The 25,821-nt window shown below is 37.8% G+C and overlaps 2 protein-coding genes across 2 annotated transcripts in view; both read right to left on the reverse strand.

Moving 5' to 3' along the window:
- Nucleotides 1–97: 97 nt before the first annotated feature.
- Nucleotides 98–9,921, reverse strand: cstf1 (cleavage stimulation factor, 3' pre-RNA, subunit 1). The gene is made up of 6 exons (XM_067431063.1): nt 9,797–9,921; nt 9,276–9,460; nt 7,663–7,940; nt 6,245–6,442; nt 2,253–2,643; nt 98–863 (listed from the first exon to the last, which is right to left on the reverse strand). Exons 2-6 carry the CDS (start codon nt 9,442–9,444, stop codon nt 604–606), a joined length of 1,296 nt encoding a protein of 431 aa, XP_067287164.1. The 5' UTR covers nt 9,445–9,460; nt 9,797–9,921; the 3' UTR covers nt 98–603.
- Nucleotides 9,922–11,264: 1,343 nt separating this feature from the next.
- The window catches only part of eif4g3a (eukaryotic translation initiation factor 4 gamma, 3a), a 66,047-nt gene continuing 51,490 nt past the window's right edge, over nt 11,265–25,821 (reverse strand). Inside the window, exons 21-35 of the mRNA XM_067432161.1 lie at nt 23,706–23,810; nt 23,185–23,323; nt 21,964–22,085; nt 20,897–20,984; nt 20,603–20,723; nt 20,292–20,509; nt 20,057–20,175; nt 18,709–18,881; nt 17,177–17,302; nt 15,656–15,737; nt 15,335–15,433; nt 14,793–14,939; nt 12,572–12,653; nt 12,335–12,481; nt 11,265–12,252 (exon numbers count right to left, since the gene is read on the reverse strand). Coding sequence (XP_067288262.1) covers nt 12,071–12,252; nt 12,335–12,481; nt 12,572–12,653; nt 14,793–14,939; nt 15,335–15,433; nt 15,656–15,737; nt 17,177–17,302; nt 18,709–18,881; nt 20,057–20,175; nt 20,292–20,509; nt 20,603–20,723; nt 20,897–20,984; nt 21,964–22,085; nt 23,185–23,323; nt 23,706–23,810 — 1,950 coding nt within the window. The 3' untranslated portion in view covers nt 11,265–12,070. The remainder of the gene's footprint in view (nt 12,253–12,334; nt 12,482–12,571; nt 12,654–14,792; nt 14,940–15,334; nt 15,434–15,655; nt 15,738–17,176; nt 17,303–18,708; nt 18,882–20,056; nt 20,176–20,291; nt 20,510–20,602; nt 20,724–20,896; nt 20,985–21,963; nt 22,086–23,184; nt 23,324–23,705; nt 23,811–25,821) is intronic.

Here is a 25,821-nt window from a genome sequence, read left to right on the forward strand (position 1 = left end):
TGTTCAAATCCTTAACCCAGAGTTTGAGCAATAGCAAAGTTCATAATGATTCAGGGCCATTCACAAACGCTTCAAACCTGTGACTGTTAAAAATTGGTACAAGAAACTTCTCGCTGAGTCTTTTAATATAAAACAAAGAGAACAGTACACAAATCAAAACTGAAAAGATGACATCCTAGGCACTTACCATCAGAATAATACTCATCTAATTGTTGTCAGATACACAAATAACAAAAAATTCTGTTTCGTTTTTTTGTCTCTAGCTGTGAGCGCAGTATTAATGCACAAGTTTACAGCTCAATGTTTTGATGTTACTAAATGGTCTTGAATCCAAGAAGTAAAGTTCTAAAAACCTGAAAACAATGCATCTCAGATAATTATTTGTAAAACAGCACCATCCTACAGGAATACAAAGGTACCGCGGTCATACAAAGGTATCGCGAGTCCTCTGATGCTTTAAAAAATTATTTTGTGTGTTCAATGATACCAGCCTTGGCAAAGGAGCCAGTGAAGTCATACACAGTGTGGACATTTCTGTGTTTGGGACCTGCTAATAAAAAAACTAACTCAGACCCTTTTGGTCTCAAAGCACACAAATGTCTCTTAGTCAGTGGTGGTGCGACGATACCAGAATCTGGCTCTGAAGTCATCGCTGCAGGTCATGAAGCCGGGGTTGGTGGGTGAGTGTACGATACAGCGCACGATGTTATTGTGGCCCAAGGAGAGCAGGTTTTTCCTCTCAGCAGTGCGTGAATCCCAGCAGCACAGACTGATGGTTCGCTCGTCCGGCAGCAGCACATAGTCCTCCGTGTGGTTGAACACACCCTGAGTGCGGTGCGTTTGTCGCCCACTGAGACCCGCACCTGCATGACAGGAAACACAATAAGGGCGAGCTGGCATGACAGAAGCGGTATTTCCAACATATAGGTCAAGGTTTTAATTTATTCACCCCAAATTGACCAAATGGAAGTTCCAAGAAAAAGATGAAAAAAAAAAGATTAAATACTAAAAATACCTTTTCTGACCATCATAATATGTATTATAAAATAAATAGTTCCAGTCCTAGATGCTGATTGGTCAGTAGTCAGTCAGGTTGTAGCCTGGCAAAAAATGTCCTGATTCAAATTGAATCCGATTCTCAAGCTCCATATTTGATTCTGCTTCATGCAGGTATATTTCAGTAATGTCTTTTCTGCTTACAAACAACATTTCTCTAAGTTAATGCTAATTGACCCTTCGCTAAGCCACGCCCTCCTTAGTTACTGTTGCTACGCCTGTCAAGCTTTCGCGTCTGGCACGTCTATTACAGTATGTATGCACCGGTGTCAGACATTTCCAAGGAGATAATTCGTCATTTTTGGCAAACAGGTGAAATATATGAGAGAACAAGACAAAATGGATTGCAGTATGCATTCGCGGGATATATCCATGACATACTATGCAACCGATTAGAGAATAATTTCATTAAAATTGAAGCTATAGTCTTAGTGCAATCAGCAGCTGTCTCATACGTATGTTCATGCACAACAGGATAAGTGAAATTAGAAAATAATCTTATAATTATAAATTATACAGTTTATCAGTAAATCTTATTGAATAAACCCAAGACATTAAGTGAGCCTGAACACTTTGCAATGATTCTCCCGCTTATATTTACCGCGCTGGCTAAGGTTTCTGCTCACACGTCGTGTGTCTAATCCACGGCATGGACCTGGCATACGCACAAGTTTGCTTCGGCATGTTTCCCTCGCTCGAAAGCTTGACAGACCTTTCGAGCCTAGTTACGGTTGCTAAGACACGATTAGCCTGTGGCTTAGCGAATTCAAGCCAGTAAGCGGTCTTCACAAACCAGTTTTTAAAAGAACGACTCCTAGGAGTCATGTGTTTCTAGAATCGGGCTACACGGGTTATTTTTGATTAACTAAAAAAGAAAAAAATAAGGGATCACGAGTCGTTTCTCATGGAATCACACCGCACTGGTCTTGCTATACATTTTTTATTGAATATAAAGAACTGAATCTTTGTTTTTGATGCGCAACAACATCTATAACTCTACAGAGCGATGTTTTTCTGCTATTATGTCACAGCAAAATTCACATCTGAAGGAAAAGAAGATTTATTTAACTGGGAACAGTTTTAGGTCAGTTGCTGCTGAATCAACATCGGGATAGCTCAAAATGAAAAAATGACTCCCAATTGCTTGGGTAGAACTTAATCCATAATCTAACCCTAGGCATAATTCTCCATCTCACCTGTGTACTTGACCAAAGTGCGGCCTGTGGAAATTTCCCAGAGTTTGGCAACAGAATCCTTCCCGCTGGACAGAACATACTTGGAGTTTTTGGAGAAGACAGCTGAGCAGACCTCAGCGCCGTCGTGGGCTTTCTCAAAGGTAGTCACGCACCGGTTAGACACTCCGTCCCACAGTTTGATGCTGCCATCTTTGCTACAGGTGACGTAGCTGTTGGCGCTGGGATTGTAACAGACTCCGCTGATGGTGTCAGTGTGCTGATCCAGAGGGTTGCAGGACACGAAACACTGGAAAGTGTTGACGTCGTAAAGGCGCAGAGTTGGGTGCTGCGTGCCCACCAGCAAGAAATCCCCAGATGGGTGGAAAGAGATGGAGCGCAACATTTCAGCTTCCTGTAGAAAATGAAAATAGGAGAACCATTCCAAAATAATCCATGCAATTTTCTCAAATAAAGAAAGAAAGACAGAAGAAGAAAAAAAGACCTTTTTAAAGTCACATTACCCAGAAGGATACTTTTAAAAGCAATATTGCATTACTTCAAAAATGAGTAACTAACAATGTTACTTTTTATTTTAGTTATGTTGCTCTTGCATTATTTTTTCTCAGCATGCTGAGGTTCTCTCTCATCCAGACCTAGTAAATGTTTTTTTATATCAGAATAGTATTATATTCTGTATAATATTACATTACATGTTATATTATCTACTTTACAACTTTTTATTGAAAGTAATGCATTGTTAGTTGTTCTTTTTGTCTGTTCCCAAGCGCATGTCTGAGATCTGCCACGGAGACGCGAATTTTAATTCAGGCCATCCTTAAAAATATTTTGGTTTGCAGTAACAGTAAAAAATAAAATAAAAAGGGTCGGTAGGTAGGTCTATATTTTTTTTCCTCCAAATTTTAATACAAAAAAAAAGTACATTTTTGGTGATGGTGATTACGTAGGTATGAATTTAAACAAATTGGCATATCGTGACATCACTTACTGGGTCTTCAAGCCGTGCCTTCGGGCGTGTAGGCTAATTGCAGGCTATATAGACCACAAACAAATTGAAATATTTGTCAAAAACATGTTTATTGCATACATTTCAGGTGCATTCTTTAAGAAAAGGGTCCAACCACCAGCTAGCTGTCATTGACTCAAAGCTGTCAACCCTCCCTTTTTTTCCGGGTTTCTCACGTATTTAGCTCTTTTCCCGCTGTCTTCCCGTTTTAGTATTTTCCCGTGATATGTTTCTTATTTTTACGCTCGATTGTGTTAACTCAGAACACGCAACTATCTGTGTCTCTGAAGTGGCTTGCACTTCTTGCCAGACCAACGCATCTGGTGATATAGACTAGTGCATTTGAATATTAAAAAGCAAAAAGTTGTTTTTATGAATTCAATTAATTAAGTAGCTATAACCAGCTATTCAAACAAGAGCAGTGAGTGAGTCCTTATCTTTTGTTTGACAGACAGCAGTAAAGGCTACTGCCCCTTTAAGACCTAATACAGAGATATGCATCGTCTTTCTCAACTGTATAAAGTTCTCTTAAGGCATAAAAAGACTGTCTGATGGATACTCATCAAGATCGACATGTTGACATACTTTTTGTGTGAGTTTATCCGTTCAAACGCAAGACTTGAAAGAACTCAATATTTGCGCGCTGTGAGACGTGCGCGCGCTGCGCACAGAGACAGATCTTCTCTCACTGCAGAGGGTTCTCATTCGCGTCTTCTGGCGAATATATGAGTGATGATGGCGAAAATGACTGGTCATACGGCAGCACTCGCATGCATTAAACACAGTTTACAAAGATAGACCGTTTTGCCCACGTTTTCTTTTATTATCGCTGTTGTAGTGCACGTGTATCCATCGACAGAACCATACATAAAGCATTATTTTTCAAGTTACAACCAGTGCCGCCGCTCCCACCACGCGCTGGGGTCGAGCAGAACACACGCTACCCATAGCAACGCGTTATGACAACGACATTTCAGACATTCAGCTTTTCCGCCATTTGTTACTGCTTTGTACACGTTGTTATATTAATTATAATTCAAATTCTGTTTTATTCGCCACAATATAGTAATGATAAATGTTGAGAGGGGCACTTTTGATTAATTTTCAAAAAGGGCAGGAGCTCAAAGCCCTCCCCTCTGCAGTGCACTTGCCTGGTATGTGTAACGTGTCCATGGACCTGACTCCTGTCACACAATGCGGCGAAATCTCCGACAGGGCTTTAACAGTCTAACGTTACAGTGAATGAGAGAATGAGCCGAAACGAACGCACGTGCAGGCCATAGTGTGACATCCGTTAACCATAGATGACGTCACGGGTTTTTCTATAAAATAAAGAACGTAGCCTTCGTTTGTATGGCCCAGGCAATTTATAAATTTATAATACTTACTAAAATATAATTCATATTATTTTATTACTGTTGTATTAGTTGTTTGAAGAGTAAAAAAAGAAATTGGTCGGTCTTAAAGCCAATTTACAACCGGCAAGTCGGTCGGACTAAAAGGGAAAAAAATAAAAAATTGAGTCGGCCCTAAATTGACAGGGTCGGTCGGGTTACGGCAAACAAGAATATTTTTAAGGATGGCCTCAGTAGTTTAAAAATTCTTTAAACAAATTTAACAAAAGTAAATCAAATACTAATGTATACATTTATGGAGTAATGCGTTACTTGTTACATAAAAACGTAATTTGATTACAAAATGTTTGTTACATTACTGAAAGTGTATTATGAAATCCTACCTTTTTTAACTAATTTAAGGGCCGTTTACACAACACCATTTTCGTCACATGAGTTTTGGCCGTTCATTTACACGACAAAAGTGTTTTTGAAAAAGGGTTTTAGGCCTAGTCCACACGTACACGGGTATTTTTATTACCGGAGTTTTTCCTCCTCCGTTTTAAAAAACAATCGCGTCCACACAAGCACGGTTTTTAAAAAAATTCTGTCCACATTAGAACGCAAAACTACGTTATGATTGGCTGCCTGATTTCCATATGGGTCCCATTCACTGCACCGATGCACATTGCACTGACTGAGGGATGCCATGGGCTCAAGTGAAACACTTCCTACAAGTTCCTTTACTTTGGACTCAGTGACAGGTAACTGTATACACAGGTACAGGGCCGAAGTGGACTGTAATAGCTTTACACACTTGCTTTACTATTTTGTATTATTGCATTCTGGCGCCTTTGTTCTGCAATACAATTAAATAACTGAACATGTATCTATATACGTGTGATAAGCGCTGTTAGTGGAGTCCACCCCATAGAATCGACTCACGTAAATCAAAAGGAGATGTGGAAAATCTGACGTCAAACAAAGGAGAGAACGGCGCGCACTTCAATTTAAAAAGCCGAAATCTCCGGTTTCACCATCTACACGACAACGCTGTAACCGGAGTTTCTAAAAATCTTCACCCTGGCCGTAGATTTTCAAAAAAGTCCGGTTTTAGTAACCGGATACAGCGTTTGCGTGTGGACGAACAGCCAAACCGCGTAGAAAAAGCTGCGGTTTTGAAAATACCCGTGTTCGTGTGGACAGGGCCTATAAGTGCAAATTTTGAAACTGATACTGTTATCATTTTGTCATCATTAAACACACATTTGTGAAAATGGTGACTCCATGCGCATGAGTTACCGCCAACTGCTGGCCTGGCATAAGAAAGAGTTTTTAGTCATTTTCACAGATCTGTGTAATCAGGGATCATTTTGACAACATTGTCGTCTGTATGCAAAAAACGCAAAGGAAAAGCTTTTCCATTTTTAGTACATCGTTGTGGTCTAAACCTTAGAGGATAGGTGTTCTACCCTTCTCCCAGAGGCCCACTGCCCTGCAAAGATGTTTATATCCAACCTCCTCAGCTCGGGATTTTCAAGCAATCCTGAAGAGCTTGTTTAACTTCAGATGTGTTTGAATAGGGATGAAGCTAAACTCCACAGTGGGCCTCCAGGTGCAGGGTTGAAGACCTCTGATTAAGTTTGTCTGTATACCTGTATGTGCTTGAAGGCTCTTTTTGCAGATGGCTTTGAATAATCGAAGAGTTTGAGGGTGTAATCCCGGGAGCCGGAGGCCAGGATCTGTTCGGTTGGGTGAAAAGCCAGGCATGTGACCTCGTCCACATGGTCGTACAAGGTTCTGATCACAGGGTGGTTCTCCATGTTCTGCTGGGCCGTTTCATTCATCATCACCTGTAACAAACAGAATCGCATGTTCAGATCGTCCAACTGGAATATACTACATATTATTATTAGTCAAGAATAACAATGAAATGAAAGTAGAGGCAGAGCTCTTCTTCCGAATCGTGACATGCATCCCAGGATAAGATGATTGGCAGATGATTGGATTTTAAAATGTGGGCATTGAATTAAAAAAAAGGAGTTAGATAAACATTTGATTACAGGGGTGAGTTTAAGCAGACTAAATATTTGGAGATATCATCAGACAGTAGTCGTCATTTACCAGAAGATTCAGTTATGATTAGGGCTGTCAATCGATTCAAATTTAATTGCAATTAATTGCATATTGTCATGAGTTAACTCACGATTTAAATCACACATTTTTATCAGTTCTAAATGTACCTTAAATTAATTTTTTTAGTTTTTAATACTCTAATCAACATGGGTATGGACAAAGATGCATGCTTTATGCAAATGTGCGTTTATTATTAGTGAAACCATACTCAGAGCATGAAGACTAGACATGTGTCAAAGGTCACAGATGTTTTTCAAAGAACTAGTTCATGTCTCTTAAGCTGAAGCTTAAACACTGGCAGCTCAATTCAGAACAGGGCACAGTTCGTATGAAAAATTGGTAATGTGAAAGCTGCCATGCGGACCTGTGAGCATCAGTACCACACCTTACCTGGAGAAGGTCCATATTCCACCAGTAGAAATATAGTGTGGCCCCTTTAAGAGCTGTGGCGTTCCTTATTGAACTGCATGTATTTTGTGTGTTTGCTGAACTGTGCCGCGATTCACGTGAACAGTGTGAAGAACACGGACTCGGGAGTGCTCTTGTTCAGAAAAGTAACCTGTGTATTCGTTTTAGCCAATTGTAATGTATTTAGTTCAATAAAACACATGTACTGTAAGTGAGGATGGTGTTACTGATTCACATTGCAGTGTATCATGCTCGGGCTGCAGAGAATGTGCTCGGTGAAAAAACACACTTTTCTTTCGACCTGGAGTCTAATAAAAGTTAAGCAGAAAATATGGTAGCTTATGTTGGCACTTGTTTTAGAGTAATGTTATTGTTAACCCTTTTCTTTTCCTATTAATGTTGCTGCTGCATCCTATGACATCCCATGGCAGTCTATGGCTGATCTCAGTTTCTTCAACTACGGGCCATGGATCAAACAGAAAATGTTCATGCTGACAACCCACTGACTTCAGGAAAAAGTGGCACTCACCTCCAGAGGCATGGCACTTTTGGCCAGCATGCGCTCAGTATCCAGGATCTTAATGGAGGCGTCTGCGGAGCCCGTTGCGATGAGCTGCCCATCACGGCTGTAGGTGGCCACACGGCACGGGCCCTTGTGGGACGTCACATAGCAGGTTTCGTACTCTGATGCTTCTGGGGACATGGTCTGCACATCTGCATCAAACTCCAGGTCGATGCCCACACCAGGCGCCACGGTGTCAGAGCGGCCAATGGCGTACTGTACCGCACTGTCATCATTCTCCATTCCTAGGAAATCAGATGAAAGTACTTTTTTGCATTCAACAATAATTACTTTTAAAATGATTCATAATTGTTACCCCATTACGATACAAACTTGCAAAGATTAATAACAGTGTTTCACCCAATTGCTGCTTTTATCATCACTTTGAATAATCAATGACTCCTTCTGGAATATTGTTTATACATTTTTATGTATACATAAATTATTAAACAAATTATATTTATACAGTCAAACCAACATTCATTAAGACACCTTCAACATTCTTACATCTTCACAGTTTACTCGTTATAGTTTAGTTAATGAGAATAAAATATGACAAGAACTCCAAGTTAAGCTTAGGACACACTCTGCAAGAACAAATAAATGTGTTCGTTTTCTCAAGGTGGCAAGAACGAGAACAGTTCATTCTGGTCAGTACATTCCATACTTCACGAGAAAAGCAGGTGCTGAACATCTCTGTTTCACTGCATTAACCCACCCACTTTAAATTTCTGACCAATCACACAATAGTTCTCATACCCCAGAAAGAAAAATATTCTGCTCAGACAATGTGCCAAGAACAAGTTGAGAACTCCCAAACCAGGGCTGCAAGAACCTTTTTCTCTGTTCTTGTGGAGTATGTAACGGCCTTTAAACTGCCAGAACAAATTCAATCTGATAATGTCAGATAACTTTGATAGAAGGGTATGTAATGGAATTACAATCAACCAATCAGCTGTTAAATTTAAGGACACAGTTAGAAAATACAAATTTAGCTCAACCAATGCTTAATTGTGATGTAAGAGGTCACATTAGCAATTTAAGAAAAAATGGTCAGGTCAGAATGTCTGAATAATTTTGGCCCACTGTATGAAGAAACTTTGGGTATAATGTGTCCCAGTTTACTTTATTTTGCTATCCTCACTTACATTAATGAACTAGTGTCCTACAGCCACAAGTGAAACAAATATCTTGTGTCCAAATAATTTTTGGTTCGACATTTCTAATTTTGTTAAAAGTTTTATACCAAATTTCAGTTTAAGGCAGAAGTGTTTATGCTAATATTTTATTACTTTCCTTGCAACATTTCTCACTCATACATGAAAAATGTTAAAGAACTCATTGCTTGTTAGACACTTCTAGGGTGTAATACTTGTAAGATAATATAATATGCTTGAGTTAATTTCAGTTTCATGCATTGCAACCCTCTTCAAATATTTTGTTTATTATTTGTTGCAAAAAGTGAGATGAAAGTACTTATTTGGTACAGGTTCAGATTATTGTCATTAAGCAATTATGCAGAAGAAGTAAAATTATATGCAGAAGAAGTAAAATTATATACACAAAAAGTGTCTATATACCTGTCTTGGCCAGCTGCATGAGCTGCTCTGATGGAGACACCACACTCTGGGGCTTCACCTCAGAGATCAGGCTGTTAGCGATGGTGGTGTAGCCGTCATACAGCAGCTGGCTGATGATCAGTCTGTACAGGTGATGTCTGTCCTTCAATGTGGGCTTTGGCCGGAACATTTTTCCTACTTGCTGTCTGCAAGTGAATAATATAATGATAGATACGCTCAATGCACGTAGTTTTGTGTTTCTAAACCGAATGAGCTGTCTACTACTTATAGAACATGCTTAGGGGCGATCTAGGGTACTCAAAATGCTGCCTGGGTAACGTTAAGCAACTCGGTTAGATTCAAAACACAATCGTTGTTGTTTATTCTAGTGCACTCTTGTAGCAATTCAGTACGTGATATAGGCAGCGACGTATTATGTTAAAGGTGGTTCTAGTCTGTTTCTGAAATAAGGCTCAAAATAAGCACAAGTTATAATATAAACGGTGTTTAATTCAATTGAATTTGCCTGAACTACGACTTACCAATTCACGACTTCAGGAGAGGCGCGCACACGCTGTACGTCTGACGTCCGACGTCACGACGCACGGATACGCTGTGTGGAGTTATGGGAATAAACCCGATAGATTAAAAGTCTCGGCTCATTCAAACTAAAAGTCACCGACTGATTGTTTTCGTTAAATGTTCAGTTCACACAGATATTGATTTATCATTTCAGGGGAAATAAATCCTCTAACATTGGTCACACTATATAATTAATACAACTAAAATATTTTAATAGATATCCATTAATAACTTATTAAATGGGGGGGGGGGGGGGGGGGAAATAAATACATGCATTTTCTGTAGCCTTAAACAGAATTCCAGCTTTAACTGATTTGAAACTGTCTAAATGTGAAAATCTACTTGCAGTAATAAATACATTCAATTGATCCCATTGCATTAATTATACACAAACATATATGTATTTATTTTTGCATGTTTGTATTAATTACAAACATGCAAAAAGCGCAACATAAATATAGTCTATGGGCTCAATTTCCCGCCAATTGAATTGCAGTCAAGCTCAAAAAATAATAAGCATGAATCAAACTTTTAAAAACACATGTGAAAATATAACGCACAAAACTGAAAAATCAATGCAGAATCACAAACAATGCGGTCATAGAAATGCAAATAATAAACATTTAAGTCAAACATTTAAACAAGTTTAAAATGATATTGCTCAAAACTGAATCATGAATTTAAAATTATCTGAGTCGCAAACAAAATCATGTTTTCTGCTCTTATTTTAATTTTTAGTATGCCTGTGCTCTTTTCTGTTCGTTTCCACATTCTGCGCTTGCGTTTCCAAATGTTGCAGTTCGAGTTTCATGTAAATCAGGGGCGGGTCTTAGCATCACCATTGGTCCACTAGTTCTAGATTGACAGCTCATCCCGTAGCCAATCAATGGAAGAGGGAAGTTGCCGTCACAGAGACTCGTATCGTCGTGCCGCTCTATTTTTTTTTTACAGTCTATGGTGCCGCTCAGTTCAGCCCATGATTCAGTTTTGAGCAATATAATTTTAAACTTGTTTAAATGTTTGACTCACGCTTATTATTTGGATTTCTATGACCGCATTGTTTGTGATTCTGCATTGATTTTTCAGTTTTGTGCGTTATATTTTCACATGTGTTTTTAAAATTTTGATTAATGCTTAACATTTTTTTAATGCTTGACTGCAATTCAATTGTGGGAAAGTGAGCCCATACTAGACTTTTCTCATAATTATATATATATATATATATAATTATGAGAAAAGACTATATTTATGTTGCGCTTTTTAGATGTTTGTAATTAATAAACATGCAAAAATGAATGCATAAAAATACTTAAAATAAGAAATACTTAAAAAATAATACTTAAAAACAGATAATCATCTGTTCAAGCAGACTATTGTGTTAACAAAATCCTGTAAATGCCTCCAAGAAGAAACAGCACACCAACGCAGTCATTTTTAAATCTCTTTTTTTCTCTTTAATGTATTTACAAGCTTTACATTTCCTCTGTAGTTCTTCATTACAAGAACACTGAGCAATCCTGGCTTGCATTAGTGTTTGCGCTTCACCTTCAATGCATACAGGTATTTGACGTTGATGTCTGAATTATTTTCATTCTGTTCAGGATGCATATTCATTTTTAATTGTGTTTTTCATGTTATTTGCAGAGTTTGCAAAAGCCGAAGCAGAAGAACCAGTGGTGGGAGTTTCTCCAAACAGCCTGAAACATCAGCAGCATTAGCCGATCCCGGACTTTGAGCCAAAAAAAACCCTCGTCTGCATTTCATTCTTTCACTGGAAATACTTACCCTGTTTTAAGGTGAATCACATGAATCCAGGGAGGCTGCTGAAACACTTAAACAAAATTAATATTATTGTTATGATACATGTTTATTCTGTTATTTCTATCAATGTTCTTTTTGCCTGCAAATGTTAAATAGAACTTCATATTTGCAGTATCTTAAAAAAATAATAAATTAAAGAGTTCAGAACCTATTTTAAGTCTCTTCTTTTAAAAGTAACAAAAGAAAAAAAAGTCAAACTTTAAAACAAAAATATTTTCTATATATATGATACAAGTATTTAGTGTTCCCTCCATGTTGTAGAGAGTTCCAGCTCAAGTTGGCCAGCGTTTCAAAGTCAAAGTTCCTGTGTCTGCAGGAGTAGTTGTGTCTATGGCTAGACTTTTATAGTCTGTATGCATTTTTTTTTGTTTGTGTCAGTAGAGGGGCCTCTGGGCGTCGGCCACCTGTTTATGTCAATTATCCTCAGACTCCTCTTCAGCCTCGCGTAACCAGGTGAAGAAAGCAGTGACTGACTTCAACGCTACGCCTTTTCCCTGTTGCTCCGCTGGGTCTTTACTCGTTTCCCATTGATAGAAAGCGTCCTCCGAAATAACGTCCTCGTCGTAAAGACAGTCAAAAAACATTCGGAGTAGATCTGTGAATAGAAATGATTCAGAATTACAATCTTAGAAATCTTTTGTTCAGCTTTAGCTTCTTTCCTTTCACTTGATACATACTGGGTGGTTGATCCAGGGTGACAATCAAAGACTGAAGAGCATAAAGTGCTTGCAGCTGCCGCTCTGTGTCTGAGTTAAGGTACTTATGTAATATAGGCAGGCGTCTCTGGATGATAGCAGTGTCCACTCTACAGGATGTGCTTTCATCTGGAGAAGAGAGAGATAAAAGCAATTGGCAAAAGGACGATAGATATGAATCTGTTTAACAAAAGGCCCAAGAACAAGTCGTTTGCTCACCTTTAACTGCTGCTTTACATACAGCTGTCATTACAGCTCTCAAAAATGGAGAGGAACTCATCTGAGATTCGTCCAAATTAGCCTGAAAAGAAAAGTCAACATTTCCTGAAAATGTGTCATACTCAATTTGTTGGGCTGAATTTGACATACAAGACATTTTTCAATTGTAGTCTTTTAAAAAGGCATCTGAAATAATAAACTTAAAGGGGTCATGAACTGTTTTATGATGTTTCCTTGGGTGCAATTATAATGTTAGAATGCTTTTTACATCAAAATTTTTCATAATTTAGAAATAAAAGGCATTTTTCTCTGAACACAACATTTTAAGGGGCGTGTCTAATGTGAGACTTTAGCCTAAACGCCCACTGCTGTGATTGGCTAACATATTTCCATTTGAAATAGCTTAGTATTACGCTCTCTTTAAGCAAATTTTATTACAGTTTTATTTTACTTAGTTTATTGAGTTACATTTTATTCACACTATTACGGTTCTCATGGTTAACTAATCGTGAAAAGTGTTGCATTAAATTTAGATCTATGACATTATATTTAGAACTATGCATTATATTTGGATGGTGGCATGAAAGGTTGCAGTGATGATCATTGTAGCTGATCATAGACAAGTTGAGCATGCACGCAAGCTGTGATCTCATCATCGCAACTCAGTTTCTGTACACTAACAAATGCTTTCATCTTCACTAACAGTGCAAACGTTATAGTTAAGAGATTCGTTGAATAAAACGTGAGTCATTGATAAACTCGCTGTTAACACGGCAGATTGACAGCTGCAGCGTGTGCTGCTGCAACGATTGCACAGGAAGCTTTCTTTGACCGCTTCCTTTATAGAATTTAATCACCATTAAAGAACAAATTATTTTCATTCTACTAAGAGAAATAACGCAAGTTGAGGTTTAGTCACTGGTTTGATTAACTGACACACAGACAAAGAACATCTGATTAGAATGAACAGTTACTTAAATGTCACATTACTATTGAGCCCAGGCACTGCACAATATTTTGTACTCCTCAATGGCATGCTCATCGATCAGGTTTAACACTAGGCCTATGTAACGTGCGAATCGGTGGGCGGGGCTAAACAGGCAGTGATGAAGTAGGCGTTGATCTTCTTCTGCAGAGGCGGAGTTTCACCACACGCTGACGTCACGGGTTGGCACATTCGGAGATCGAGTGTTCTCTGGGCCCGGTGTCAATAAAAGCTTTTCCAATAACAAGAAAGTTTTCAGCTCTGAAATTTACAGGCTATTCGTCTAATCACGATGTACTTTTATACAGTATATTAAAGGCTGAATGAAGTTTCTCAATTCATGACCCCTTTAAGTGCAATGTAGCGTTGTCAAAAATATAGTTTTCAATAAATATGAATACTGAAATATCTGAAACGCTTCCAATAATAATCTATCACAAATTAGACACCCGATACCAGCAGTGCTTTTTCTCTCTCTCTCTCTCTCTCTCTCTCTCTCTCTCTCTCTCTCTCTCTCTCTCTCTCTCTCTCTCTCTCTCTCTGACAGCAAGTTGACACACAAACCCGCCTTTCCCTCACTCACTTGTTTATTTTGCGGCAGATGAATATTGTAGGTGTTACAGGGCTTTAATTCAGACGTGGGACTGTGCATATTGCACATAATATTTACTGTATTTTAGGACTATAAGTCACACCTTTTTTCATACTTTGCTGGTCCTGCGACTTATAGTCAGGTGTGACTTATATATCAAATTTAATTCATACTGACTGACAAGAATAAACATTTAGCTATGTCTACAGCCGTGAGAGGGTGCTCTATGCTTCTCCTACCTCTGAAAAAAACAACTGTTAACTGAAATATAACCTTAAATACAACAACTGAGAAAGACTGAACACAAAAAAATGCCCCTCCATAAAGCAAATCCTATTCAGCAAATTACAAACTGCAGGTAAAACTGCAAAATAATGTCAAAATGTCAGTCAGTTATGTTTTAAGTGAATGTAAACAGTTTACAAATGACAACTGCCTAATATACCTGCTGCCAAATTATGAGATAATATCAAATATGGCAGTGTTTTCCCATGGTATTGATGTCAAATTTGTGTTAAGTGAAAATTCCACTTAAAAACATTAACCACAGTGGCTGGTGAGCAAAAAAGGTCAATGTCAAGCTCTGCATATAATTGAAATGTTCTTTGTTTGTGAGAGGTCTGTGAGTGTGGGATCAGTCTCACCTCGATCCAGTCGAATATCTGTTCATCACTGGCCATATCTTCTAGCAGTAGCTGCTCCATTTGTTTGAAGAGCTCCTCAGAACTGAGGCTGGGTTTAGCTGTGTCCCCAGAGACAGGGGAGACGTCTGACACGGTGAACTCTAACTTCTGGAAAAAGAGGAAAAAGAAGGACACGACTGGTTTCAGGTCTTCTAGCTTCAAGCTACTCATAAATCGGATATGCCTACAATGGTTACAATACAAGCTGCTCTTAAAAAGTAGTGAACTACAAAAGGTATTTAGCTTTTTTATAAATACAGATTTTTCTTTATAAATAGATTGTTAATTTGATGAATCAGACACCTTATTAGAGAAAACAAGCTAAAAAAAAAATGTAAGCAAGCGTTCTTAAATGTTACCACAGTTTGTGGTAATAATTGTGCAACCCCACTACTAAAAAAGGTTTGTTACTGGACATGCTACACTATTTTGAAAACAGCAGAACTACTTCCACTAAAAAAGCAGTATTTGAATAATGGAAGGTGTTCAGGGTGTATTTGCACCTGTTGTGAGATGAAGGCAGGAAGTAGTTCTCCCTCAGGCAAGAAGTCGGCCCAGTTTAGCCCAGACTCTCTCCACAAGTCTCCAACTTTTCTATGGCTCTTTAGCACAAGTAGGCACATGTAAATACACAAACACTCAAAGGAGCCAAAACAACACACAATGCTGCTTTATTGTAAATTATTACTGCTGCAGAGGTGTTTGTGTATGAAAGATGATCATTTTGGCAGCATCATGCAGGAGCCCCTAAACTACAGATGGATCAACTAGATAAAGATGAACTCACTGCTCTAAAACACCACGTCAACAAAAGTTGAGCTTACCATTTGTTTGCATAGTAGGTGCAGTATTTCAGAAAATAAGATGGCAGCTCTTCCCACAGGGAGTAGCGGTTTACTTAACTCACTGTAGAAACAAAACAAATCTCCATTAGATGCTAAACTGAATCCTTCTGACAGCTGTAGCCCGTGTGGACCTGGAATGACTGCAACTACTGTGCACCGTTGAACTGTTAAAGCTCCAGAAGTCATAAAACACAATACAAGTGATGATCTGAGTTGGTTATTTAATCATTTATATTTAGTATTGCATTCTGTATTTCAACTTATTGGGAATACCAGTCTCAAATCACAAAAAAAAAAAAAAAAAAAAAAGCCATGTTAAAAAAATCTCAATGATTGCAAAACTAATGATTGCGCAACATGCTTTGGATATGGTCCACCCTTCACAAATATATTCGTGTCTAAAAAAGTTGTGTGTTTGGATTGTTTTAAAGCCAACTTTTACATAAATTATTCAAAAATATGGAAAAATGTACTTGTAGTGTACTAGTAACACAAGGTAAGGATAAATGCTGCATTTTTAATAATTTTAAATGTTAAATAAATATTATTTTAATGAAACCATCTACATTTACCCCCAGGTAAATTATTCGGTTACACTTTATTTTAAGGTGATAATTACATTGTACTTCCTCAGATATGTACTGAGTATTATTAATTAACTAAATGTGCTTACTAAAGCACTTACTAAATAATTGTTAGTTGATTTATTATTGATTGTAATCAATATTCAAATTCTCTCGTGTTAGTAGACATTGAAATGCATTTTTACCACTATTCTGATGCTCAATTTCAAGTTTTAGATGTAGCCTTTATAATATCATGTCATATAATATATAATGCCAGATGAATTATGCAAAAGGCTCCAGCTCCTAGAAGTTAGATCTTAAATTTAGCTATTGGGTAGAATTAAGGGATGTAGAATATGGTCATGCAGAATAAGGCATTAAAATGTGCTTTATAAATACTAATAAACCGCCAATATCCTGCTAATATGCATGTTAATAAGCAACTAGTTAATAATGAGAATTGGACCATAAACTAAAGAAGGTATTTATTTTACAGTGTCATTGTTACATATATTACATGTACTTAACACTCAAGTAACACTAAATTATGCATAATTACATGTAACTAATTCTCAGCCATACCCAAAATCCTACCCTAACCCTATAGTAAGTACATGTTGTGAATTAATATTACGCAAGAATTAAATATATAATTACACTGTAACAATGACACCTTAAAATAAAGTGTAACCCCAAAGTATTACCTAATATAATATCTTGACCTTGTACTGGAGCTTTAACAGGACATGCATTTGTTAAATCGTCCTTTGAAAGGAGATTCCACCTCAAAAGAACAACATGTACAACAAGGACAACATGTCATTGAGGTTTAGGGGTGGAATGCCCTTTTAAATCACAAATTACACAAAAGCACCAAACTGAACTCATAAGACCCTTCTCATTCAGTGTTTGATGTGACCAGTGGGGTCCTGACCTGAACAGCTCTCTCATGCTGATTCCTCCCTCTCTCAAGAGAGGACTGAGCAGCTCAGCCAGGTAAAGCCAAATGAAGGGAATGTCTATGGCCATATCATCGGCCTGCTCCAACATCTCTGAAAACCTGTAGAGCCAAGAGACAGAGGAAAAAAACATAGGGCTTTATTACCGTAGTATAAAAGGGCATACAAAACATGCAAACTACAGTACATTTGATTTTAGGGTGTTCACACTTGTAGTTGAAAGAAGATACATTTAGTCCTGGTTCAGTGTGTCATTTTTGAGACTGAACCTAAAAAAAAAAACTCACCAACAATATCCAAACCAATGCTGTGTGCTGGGCTAAATGCGCTCATTGTATGTGTGACCATATGATGGTATTTTTACCAGCTGAGAACTCACAAACAGCAAAAATGTGCCAAACCAGAGATCTACCGCAAGGAAACGGCGGTTCTGGCCGCTGTGACCAACTGTAATAGGCAACATAGATCTTGAGATGAAAAATTGAGAATCTCAAAAATGAGAATGATTAAAGGGTTAGTTCACCCAAAAAAGAAAATTCTGTCAATAATTACTTACCCTAATGTGATTCGATATCCATAAGACCTCCGTTCATCTTCGGAACACAAATTAAGATTTTTTCTTGAAATCTGATGCCTCAGAAAGGCCTTCATTGGCACCAATGTCATTTCCTCTCTCAAGACCCATAAAAGGCACTAAAGACGTCATAAAGCCCATCTCACTACTGTGGCTCTACAATAATTTTATGAAGCGATGAGAATAGTTTTTGTGCGCAAAAAAAACAACAACTAAATAATGACTTATATAGTGATGGGCCGATTTCAAAAGCAAGTTTAGAACAGTTATGAATCAGCATATCATTTTATGATTCGAATCACCAATGTCACGTGATTTCAGCAGTTTGACACGCGATTCGAATCATGAATCAATACGCTGATTCATAACGGTTCGAAACTTTGTTTTTAAAATTGGCCCACCATCACTATACAAGTCATTATTTTGTAGCAAAAACTATTCTTGTGGCTTCATAAAATGATTGTAGAGCCACTGTAGTGAGATGGGCTTTATAACGACGTCTTTAGTGCCTTTTATGGTTCTTGAGAGAGGAAATGACATTGGTGTCAATGAAGGCCTTTCTGAGCCATCGGATTTCAACACAAATATCTTTATTTGTGTTCCGAAGATGAACAGAGGTCTTATGGGTGTCAGATGACATTGGGGTAAGTAATTAATGACAGAATTTTCATTTTTGGGTGAACTAACCCTTTAAGCATTCTGTCCTTTTTAGCGTCACATTTTTTAAAACATCACATCCTGTGTTGTGTTCAATATTTCAGTCGATACCAGTTTGTTTGTGAGAGTACCAAGACCCCCTGAAAATTGTTTGGTGTGCACCAGGTTTCAGATGGCAGCGTTCACACTTCAACCAAGCGATTTCACAACCGCTTGTTTTAACTGAACCAAAACTGCTAAGTATGAACACGTCCTTAATGAAATGTATGTTCTCACCCTTTGTAGAGTTCAGAATGGGGTAAAATGCCCTTCTGAACAAGCTGATAGTAGAGCAGTCCCATGTGCTCTCTGGCTTTCTGACTGCGCTCCAGTGTGCACTCCAGACCCATGCGCACAAACACATATAACAGAGAGGGTTGCTCCATCTCCACTACACACTGCACTGCCTCCTGCACACAGACACAAACACATTACAACTGTTTACAGTTCTTACAATCAATCACACAGCAGATATGCAAGTTACTTTACACACAATAAATCAAACACAAAAATGAAAAGCTGTATGATGGCAGGCACAGACAGGTGCTATAACAATGAAATATAGACTTTAGAAATGCCCCATGGTAGAAAAAGGGGCACATACTGAAGACTTCCAACCTTTACACATCCAGAATTCAAGAATAGACTGGGCAAAATATATTAAATATTAACAATATTAAAAGATTATGCCAAAGGATAAATCTTGAGTTTCATTTAATAAATTGACACTATGTTAATCCTATGAATTCTGTTTATACTGCATATTATACTTATTAATACAGTGCTGTACAAAATTTAAACAAGATTTTGTTCTTTTGTTTTTTTAAGTCTCACCAAGGTTGCATTTATTTGATCAAAAAATTCGGTAAAAATTAATATTGTGAAATATTACAACAATTTAAAATAATTTAAAATTGAATATATTGAAAAAAGTACTAACTGAATATATTTTAAAATGTGATTTATTTGTGATGACAAAGCTGAATTTTCAGCAACATTAGCCCAGTCTTCTAGCCTGACGTGGTCATACTCAATTCTAGTCAGAATACGAGTCTGATACTGCTCCATTGGGCTGTGATTATAGGGCGTTTCAACTGAACAACGAGCAACGCATAACGTCAGTTGTCAAATGTCAACAGAACTCAACTGCACTGTGTTGCCAAGTCTGCTTTTTTTCCCCCCGCAGGTTGTTTTCGATGTCCGCGGGTTGTAGCGACCTCAATTACGTGATATATAGATCAAGGAATGTGAATTTTAGCCAGCAACCTTGCCAAATTAAACCATATACAAACAAGCTCTCCGTTTAGGAATTGAAAAAATTTAACCAAGCGCCTTTGATAACGTGGATGATTACGTTACTCTTTATCATCTGTCCATCATCGTCTAAAGCCCGCCCTGACGATTTCATTGGTCTGAACAGTTTCTGATGCTTCAATGAACAAGCATTCGGACAAGCAGCATTTATTTGAAACAGAATGTTACTGTTACTTCTGATCAATTAAATGCATTCTTGATGAATAAAAGTATTATTTTCTTAGAAAGGGTTGTTGGTACTGGTATAAGTGGTTCAGTATTGACATTGTACCTTGTAGTCATTAATGTGCAGAAACTCATCAATGATGGACTTGGACTTCCGCTCAGCCTCCTCTTCGGACAAGACAGGCTTCTCTGAAACACCAGTGACCGGCAGTGTCTCTGATTTCACTGAAAATGATTTTCAATGAAGCAGTAGCTTAGTATTTCAAATATGAATTGTATACATGTGATAAGCAGCTTTACCCTATATGCATTCATTAGTATGAGAATGTGTCCTTCCTTACCGGTCTCTGTGGCTCTGTTGTTCTCCATCTCACATTTCTCCTCTGAGATGCTGGCTTTGCGAGGAGTGTGGAGTGAGTCAGGCCCTTCTCTCCGTGTTTCCTCAGGGACCATGTTGTCCGTTAGCTCCTTGGCACTGCTACCTCTGCTAAAGGGCCCCGGTCGCGACGGCCCCAAACTTATCGGCTTTTCACTGCGCTCACGACCTGTGCTGCTTCGACTGACAGAGACATACAGAATTAAAAGATGCAAATCATTTAGAAAATTAAACTCTAAATTTGTAATTGTAGCTCATCATTCAGATGTTGTTTACCTTCCCAGTGAGCGTCTGGAATCGGATTCTGAGGTTTGGCCTGGAGGTGGGCTGGGCTGAGCCGTGGATGACTGCAGCGCTGAATAACGGTTCAGGGTGCTACTGGCAGAGCGTGTCAACTCTGGATATATGGGCATACATTTATGTATACATACACGTTATATAATACAATATATCATATTTCTTAACTTTACTGAATGGCCAGTCAATTTAAGATACATGAATGCTGGTAGGTTTAACAAACGTTACTTCATACAAGTCTCGATACTGCGTGTCATGTGGATGTTTCCTCACCAGAGTCACTGGCTTTGGCTCCACCACTGCTGCCCTTTACCCAGTTCTGAGCCCGCGGACCAAGCTGAATCTTTTCATCGATTTGAGGCTGTGATGGGGTAGTAGTTGGGGTACGGTGATCATAGAGGGTATAAAAGAGAGCATTAACTTCCTCGCAAATACTAAAATGCCTTATTATTGATTGTTAAAGTACATATGGACCCTATACCAAATCCATTCAGTGCTGCACTTAAAGGGTTAGTTTACCCAAAAATGAAATGTATGTCATTAATGACTCCAAACCCGTAAGACCTCTGTTCATCTTCGGAACACAGTTTAAGATATTTTATATTAAGTCCGAGAGCGTATCCAAGTGTATGCACACTTTACTGTCCATGTCCAGAAAGGGAATAAAAACATCATCAAAGTAGTCCATATGTGTCATCAGTTAGTTAGTTAGAATCTCTTGAAGCATCGAAAATACATTTTGGTCCAAAAATAATAAAAACTGCGACTTTATTCAGCATTGTCTTCTTTTCCGTGTTTATTTTCAAACCTCAAATAAAGATTCAAACAGTCGTGAATCAGCGTATTGATTCATGATTCAGATCACCAATGTCACGTGATTACAGCAGTTTGACACGCGAATCAATCCGAATTATTAATCAATACGCTGATTCATTATCGTTTGAATCTTTATTTGAGGTTTAAAAAAATGGACCAAAATGTTTTTTCGATGCTTCAAGAGATTCTAATCAACGAACTGATGTCTCATATGGACTACTTTGATGATGTTTTTATTCCCTTTCTGGACATGGACAGTAAAGTGTGCATACACTTGGATACGCTCTCGGACTTAATATAAAATATCTTAAACTGTGTTCCGAAGATGAACTGAGGTCTTACGGGTGTGGAACAACATTAGGGTGAGTCATTAATGACATACATTTCATTTTTGGGTGAACTAACCATTTAAAAACTGAGATTATAAGCAGCAGGTGGCAGTATTACCCCAATCAATTTTGTGTCTGATTGACATCAAAAATGTAATGTGTAAACCATGAAATGTGTCTGTCCCATCTCTTCACCTTAGAGATCTTGGGAATCTTTGTGGGATCGATGGTCCTGCTGTTCTTAGTGGTGGGCACGGTGTTCCACGTCTCTTCCCTCTGAGGCCGCTGTTCTCGCTGTTCTCTCTGTTCTCTTTGATCTATAACCACAGCCACAGCCACAGAACAGCGTGTTACACAAGTTACTTCACGACAGATTATCACTAGCCAATATTAGCAATTGAATCAGAAGCGTCATTAGTTGAAAGCAGTGATTCAGTTGGTTCACAATCATAACACAATCATAACAATATTAATAAATAATAACAATAACCCTATACAAATTCTGTAAATCACACACTACTAGAAAATTCAGTTCTTATGGAAATACCTTCTGAATATATATATATATATATATATATATATATATATATATATATATATATATATATATATATATATATATATATATATATATATATATATATATATATTTTACCACTCCTAGTTTTATTTTTTTTTAAAGCAAATAAGCATCTTTGTCATTGCAGCAGAAGTGTGTGTGTGACCATAGTTTAGTCGACATGTTGAGAAGATGCTGTTTTTAAAGCAAATCCACTTTGTATGCACTTCCAAAGGACACAAACTGATACCACAGATCTGACGCCATTGTTACTGTTCATATCACTGAGTAAAAAAGTACTGAGGAAGCTTCCAGATCTAAAATTCAGATTTGAGTATTTATTTTCCAACGTGCACTGTGATCAGTAGACCAATCACAACATACTGGGACGTTTGACCAACCAAAGCTGAGTAGGCTCTGAGTGAGGGGGTTTAGAGAGAATGATTTAACCGTTTTAGACACTGAATTAAAAAACTGCAATGTATATTACAAGAACATTAAAGTGTTTATTGGCCTTGGATGCATGTAAACCTACTGTAGGAGACCTCCAAAGTCACATTAGGAACCTTTAAAATAGCATAATAGTGGGCAATTTAAAACGATCAGTCATGTTGCTGTTGCATGAACAAATTCAACAAGTGCAATCAAAGCTGGTTAACCATTAATGTGTTCTCTACACACAAGCAGTCTGGAAAGCCTGCTGTCCAAACAACATGTTCCCGTTAATGTTTTGATCTTCTTACCTTATCTCTGAGTATACATGAAAAGGTAGGTTTTGTTCTCTGGGTGGCGCTGTAGTTGGCCTGGTATGGCTGGAGATACACTATAAAGCTGTTAGTAAGTGCTGTGAATCTAACCTGGCCTCCTTTTGATGTCCTTAGACAGAAGCTGCTGATGAACCTTCCTCTGTTCTTCCTGTTCCTCCAGCTTGGCCTCTTTATGGATTTGCTCTATGGTTTTTGGGCCCTGGTCTGCTCTCCGAGAAACCCAGTTATGCTGGACAATATAAATCATGATCATGTCTATGATTAATTAATCAGTTTGGAAAATGCTCCCATTCAACTCCTAACTATATAATACTACAGTCCATTCAGATTTTCAAAGTCCATGTCATATGGCTAAAAGTTATGACCTAAAAATTGACCCAAGACTATAAATTCAAAATAATTTTGTGAATTGGCATCATAAAGGAATAGGCATCATAAAGCACTATATATTTCAAAGTGTTTAACGAAATAAAACATTACAAGAGCAAAGACATGTTCTTTCTGTAACTTGTATCAAAACCAGGCCTTTTTAAAACATCTGGCAATGGCTATCAGTACACTCTCCCAACACACACAAACAAACGCAAATCACAATCCCCCCTGGCACTCACCAGTCTCAGATCTATCACATCCTGTAGCATGAACCGTATCCGTGACGATGTCTTGCGCTCTTTGACAATTTTCTCCATCTGGTTGAAGTACTGATCCATACGGGGCTATTCAAGGACACAGAGAAAAGGGTGATGGAGAGCACATCATTATCAGATAATGAGTTCACATGTCCATGCGCCCTTGTCAATCACAACTTGCTTCTCTGAAAAATGTATATTAAACACAGATCTTTTTTTTTATTGTGGCAGTGATTTGTGATCATACAGCACGGATGTTCTTGTCTGTACCCATCCATTATTTAGGACATATAGGGAGTCATCTTAAATCTAAAAATACTGTTTTGAGGCAAAGAACTGCATTAAATCAACAAGGTCAATAAACGCAGAACCTATTTCCCAATCTGACTACAAGCTAGTAGAAAAACGCCCAAAGTTCCTGCTGCAAGGTCAGCGAGAAAGGATGGATACAGAAACATTTTTTTCATTTACCATCTTGCCTAACACTTAGCTCCAGGGTTTATAGTCGTCTGCTGGGCCCAGCTGGAACACATTTAGACTGCATGTGTGTACAAATGTTCAGAATATATTCACTCCTATGCTTGATTATTCCTCAATCTTTTGCTTTGCATTGCACTGCAGCATATTTAAATATATTTCCCCCAGCTTAGTCCTCTTGTAGAGCTACAATAACATTTTAATTAAGTACTTCAAATGACAAAAGTATTTCAACATCTTCACAATAAGATCAAAGAATAAAAAAATCTCAAAAGAGAATGCAGAAATGTTTGCTGAAAATTCAGGTTTGCCATCAAAGAAATAACTTTTTTCTATTTTAATATTAAAATGTAATAAATGTAAATTTATTTTAAATAGTAATAATATTTAAATATTATCAACATTACTGTTTTACTGTATTTTCAAATAAATGCAGCCTTAATAAGCATAAGAGGCTTCTTTCAAAATCATCACCAAAAAAAATCCAATTGCATATATTCTCTTCAATGAGACTGTCAATCTAGTTCTTACAAGGAGAATCTCCCTGAAGCAATTTAGTGTTTGGCATCTAGCTTAGGAGAAAATTGGTGACAGTCCACGCATAGTTCATGCTCCAAGACCCGAACCTGCACTCTTTTGGTCGCTAATCCTTTAGCCACTATGCCACACCATTGACATCCTACGAATCTGAGCTACTGGACAAGAATACCACCTATCAGAGAAGCCACTAAGATACCAGTCACAATACCGACAGAGCAGCAGAGAGCTCTTCAGGCTACATCTCGAATTGAACTATTTTCTTACAGCACATGCACAAAACAATTAGTCTGTCCCTCCTCTGAATATCACAGTTAACACCTTGCACCTTGAGCTCTAGTGGCCTGCTGAGTGCTGTCTTTCCAGGGTACTGAGCTGATTTATTAGTAGCCTATTTTAACAAACAAACAGCCGAGGCATGCTGAAGAAATGCCAAGTGAACAGATTATGTGGTTAGCTAAGAATTCATCAAAAAAATTCAGGTTTGGAGTGTCCTCTCATGCTAAATAAAGCTCCAATCGTTTTACGCTGTAGCCTCAAATAGCAAGCCCACAGGCAGCTCACAAAGCATCTGATGCATACTGGACATAAAAATGTCAAAAGCTTTCTGAAAATAGTAAGCCACAGTCTGATTGGCTGGATTTATGCAATGTCCAATGAAAAAAAACATTTTTTAATCAGTCTTCCCAGAAATAAAATTGTTTACATGTTCCCATGTTTCCAATATTTGCAGGGTTCTGGCATTGAATCTTTGAAGGGTATTCAAGGATTTTCTTTGAGGAACTCTGAAGCACATCTGCAAATGATTTCAGATGTAGCTGCTCCTAAATGTCTTGTAATTTTGGTCCTTTTACATTTGTATATTTTATTTAACCAGGATTAAAAATCTCTTTCACAGGAGTGTCCTGGCCAAGAATGGGCAGCAATTACAATCGAAAATGTACAAGACAAAACTTTTTTTTTTAAAACACTTAAAACAATTTCACATCATTGAGTCTTCTTCAAGTGACCAAATAATATGCTGCATATGCAAAAGCCCTTTTTCCCAGTTCAGTTCTAACAAAAAGGAAAAGAAAGAGTATAA

The sequence above is a fragment of the Pseudorasbora parva genome, chromosome 22 (assembly GCF_024679245.1).
Source record: "Pseudorasbora parva isolate DD20220531a chromosome 22, ASM2467924v1, whole genome shotgun sequence".
Taxonomy (NCBI): Eukaryota; Metazoa; Chordata; class Actinopteri; order Cypriniformes; family Gobionidae; genus Pseudorasbora; species Pseudorasbora parva.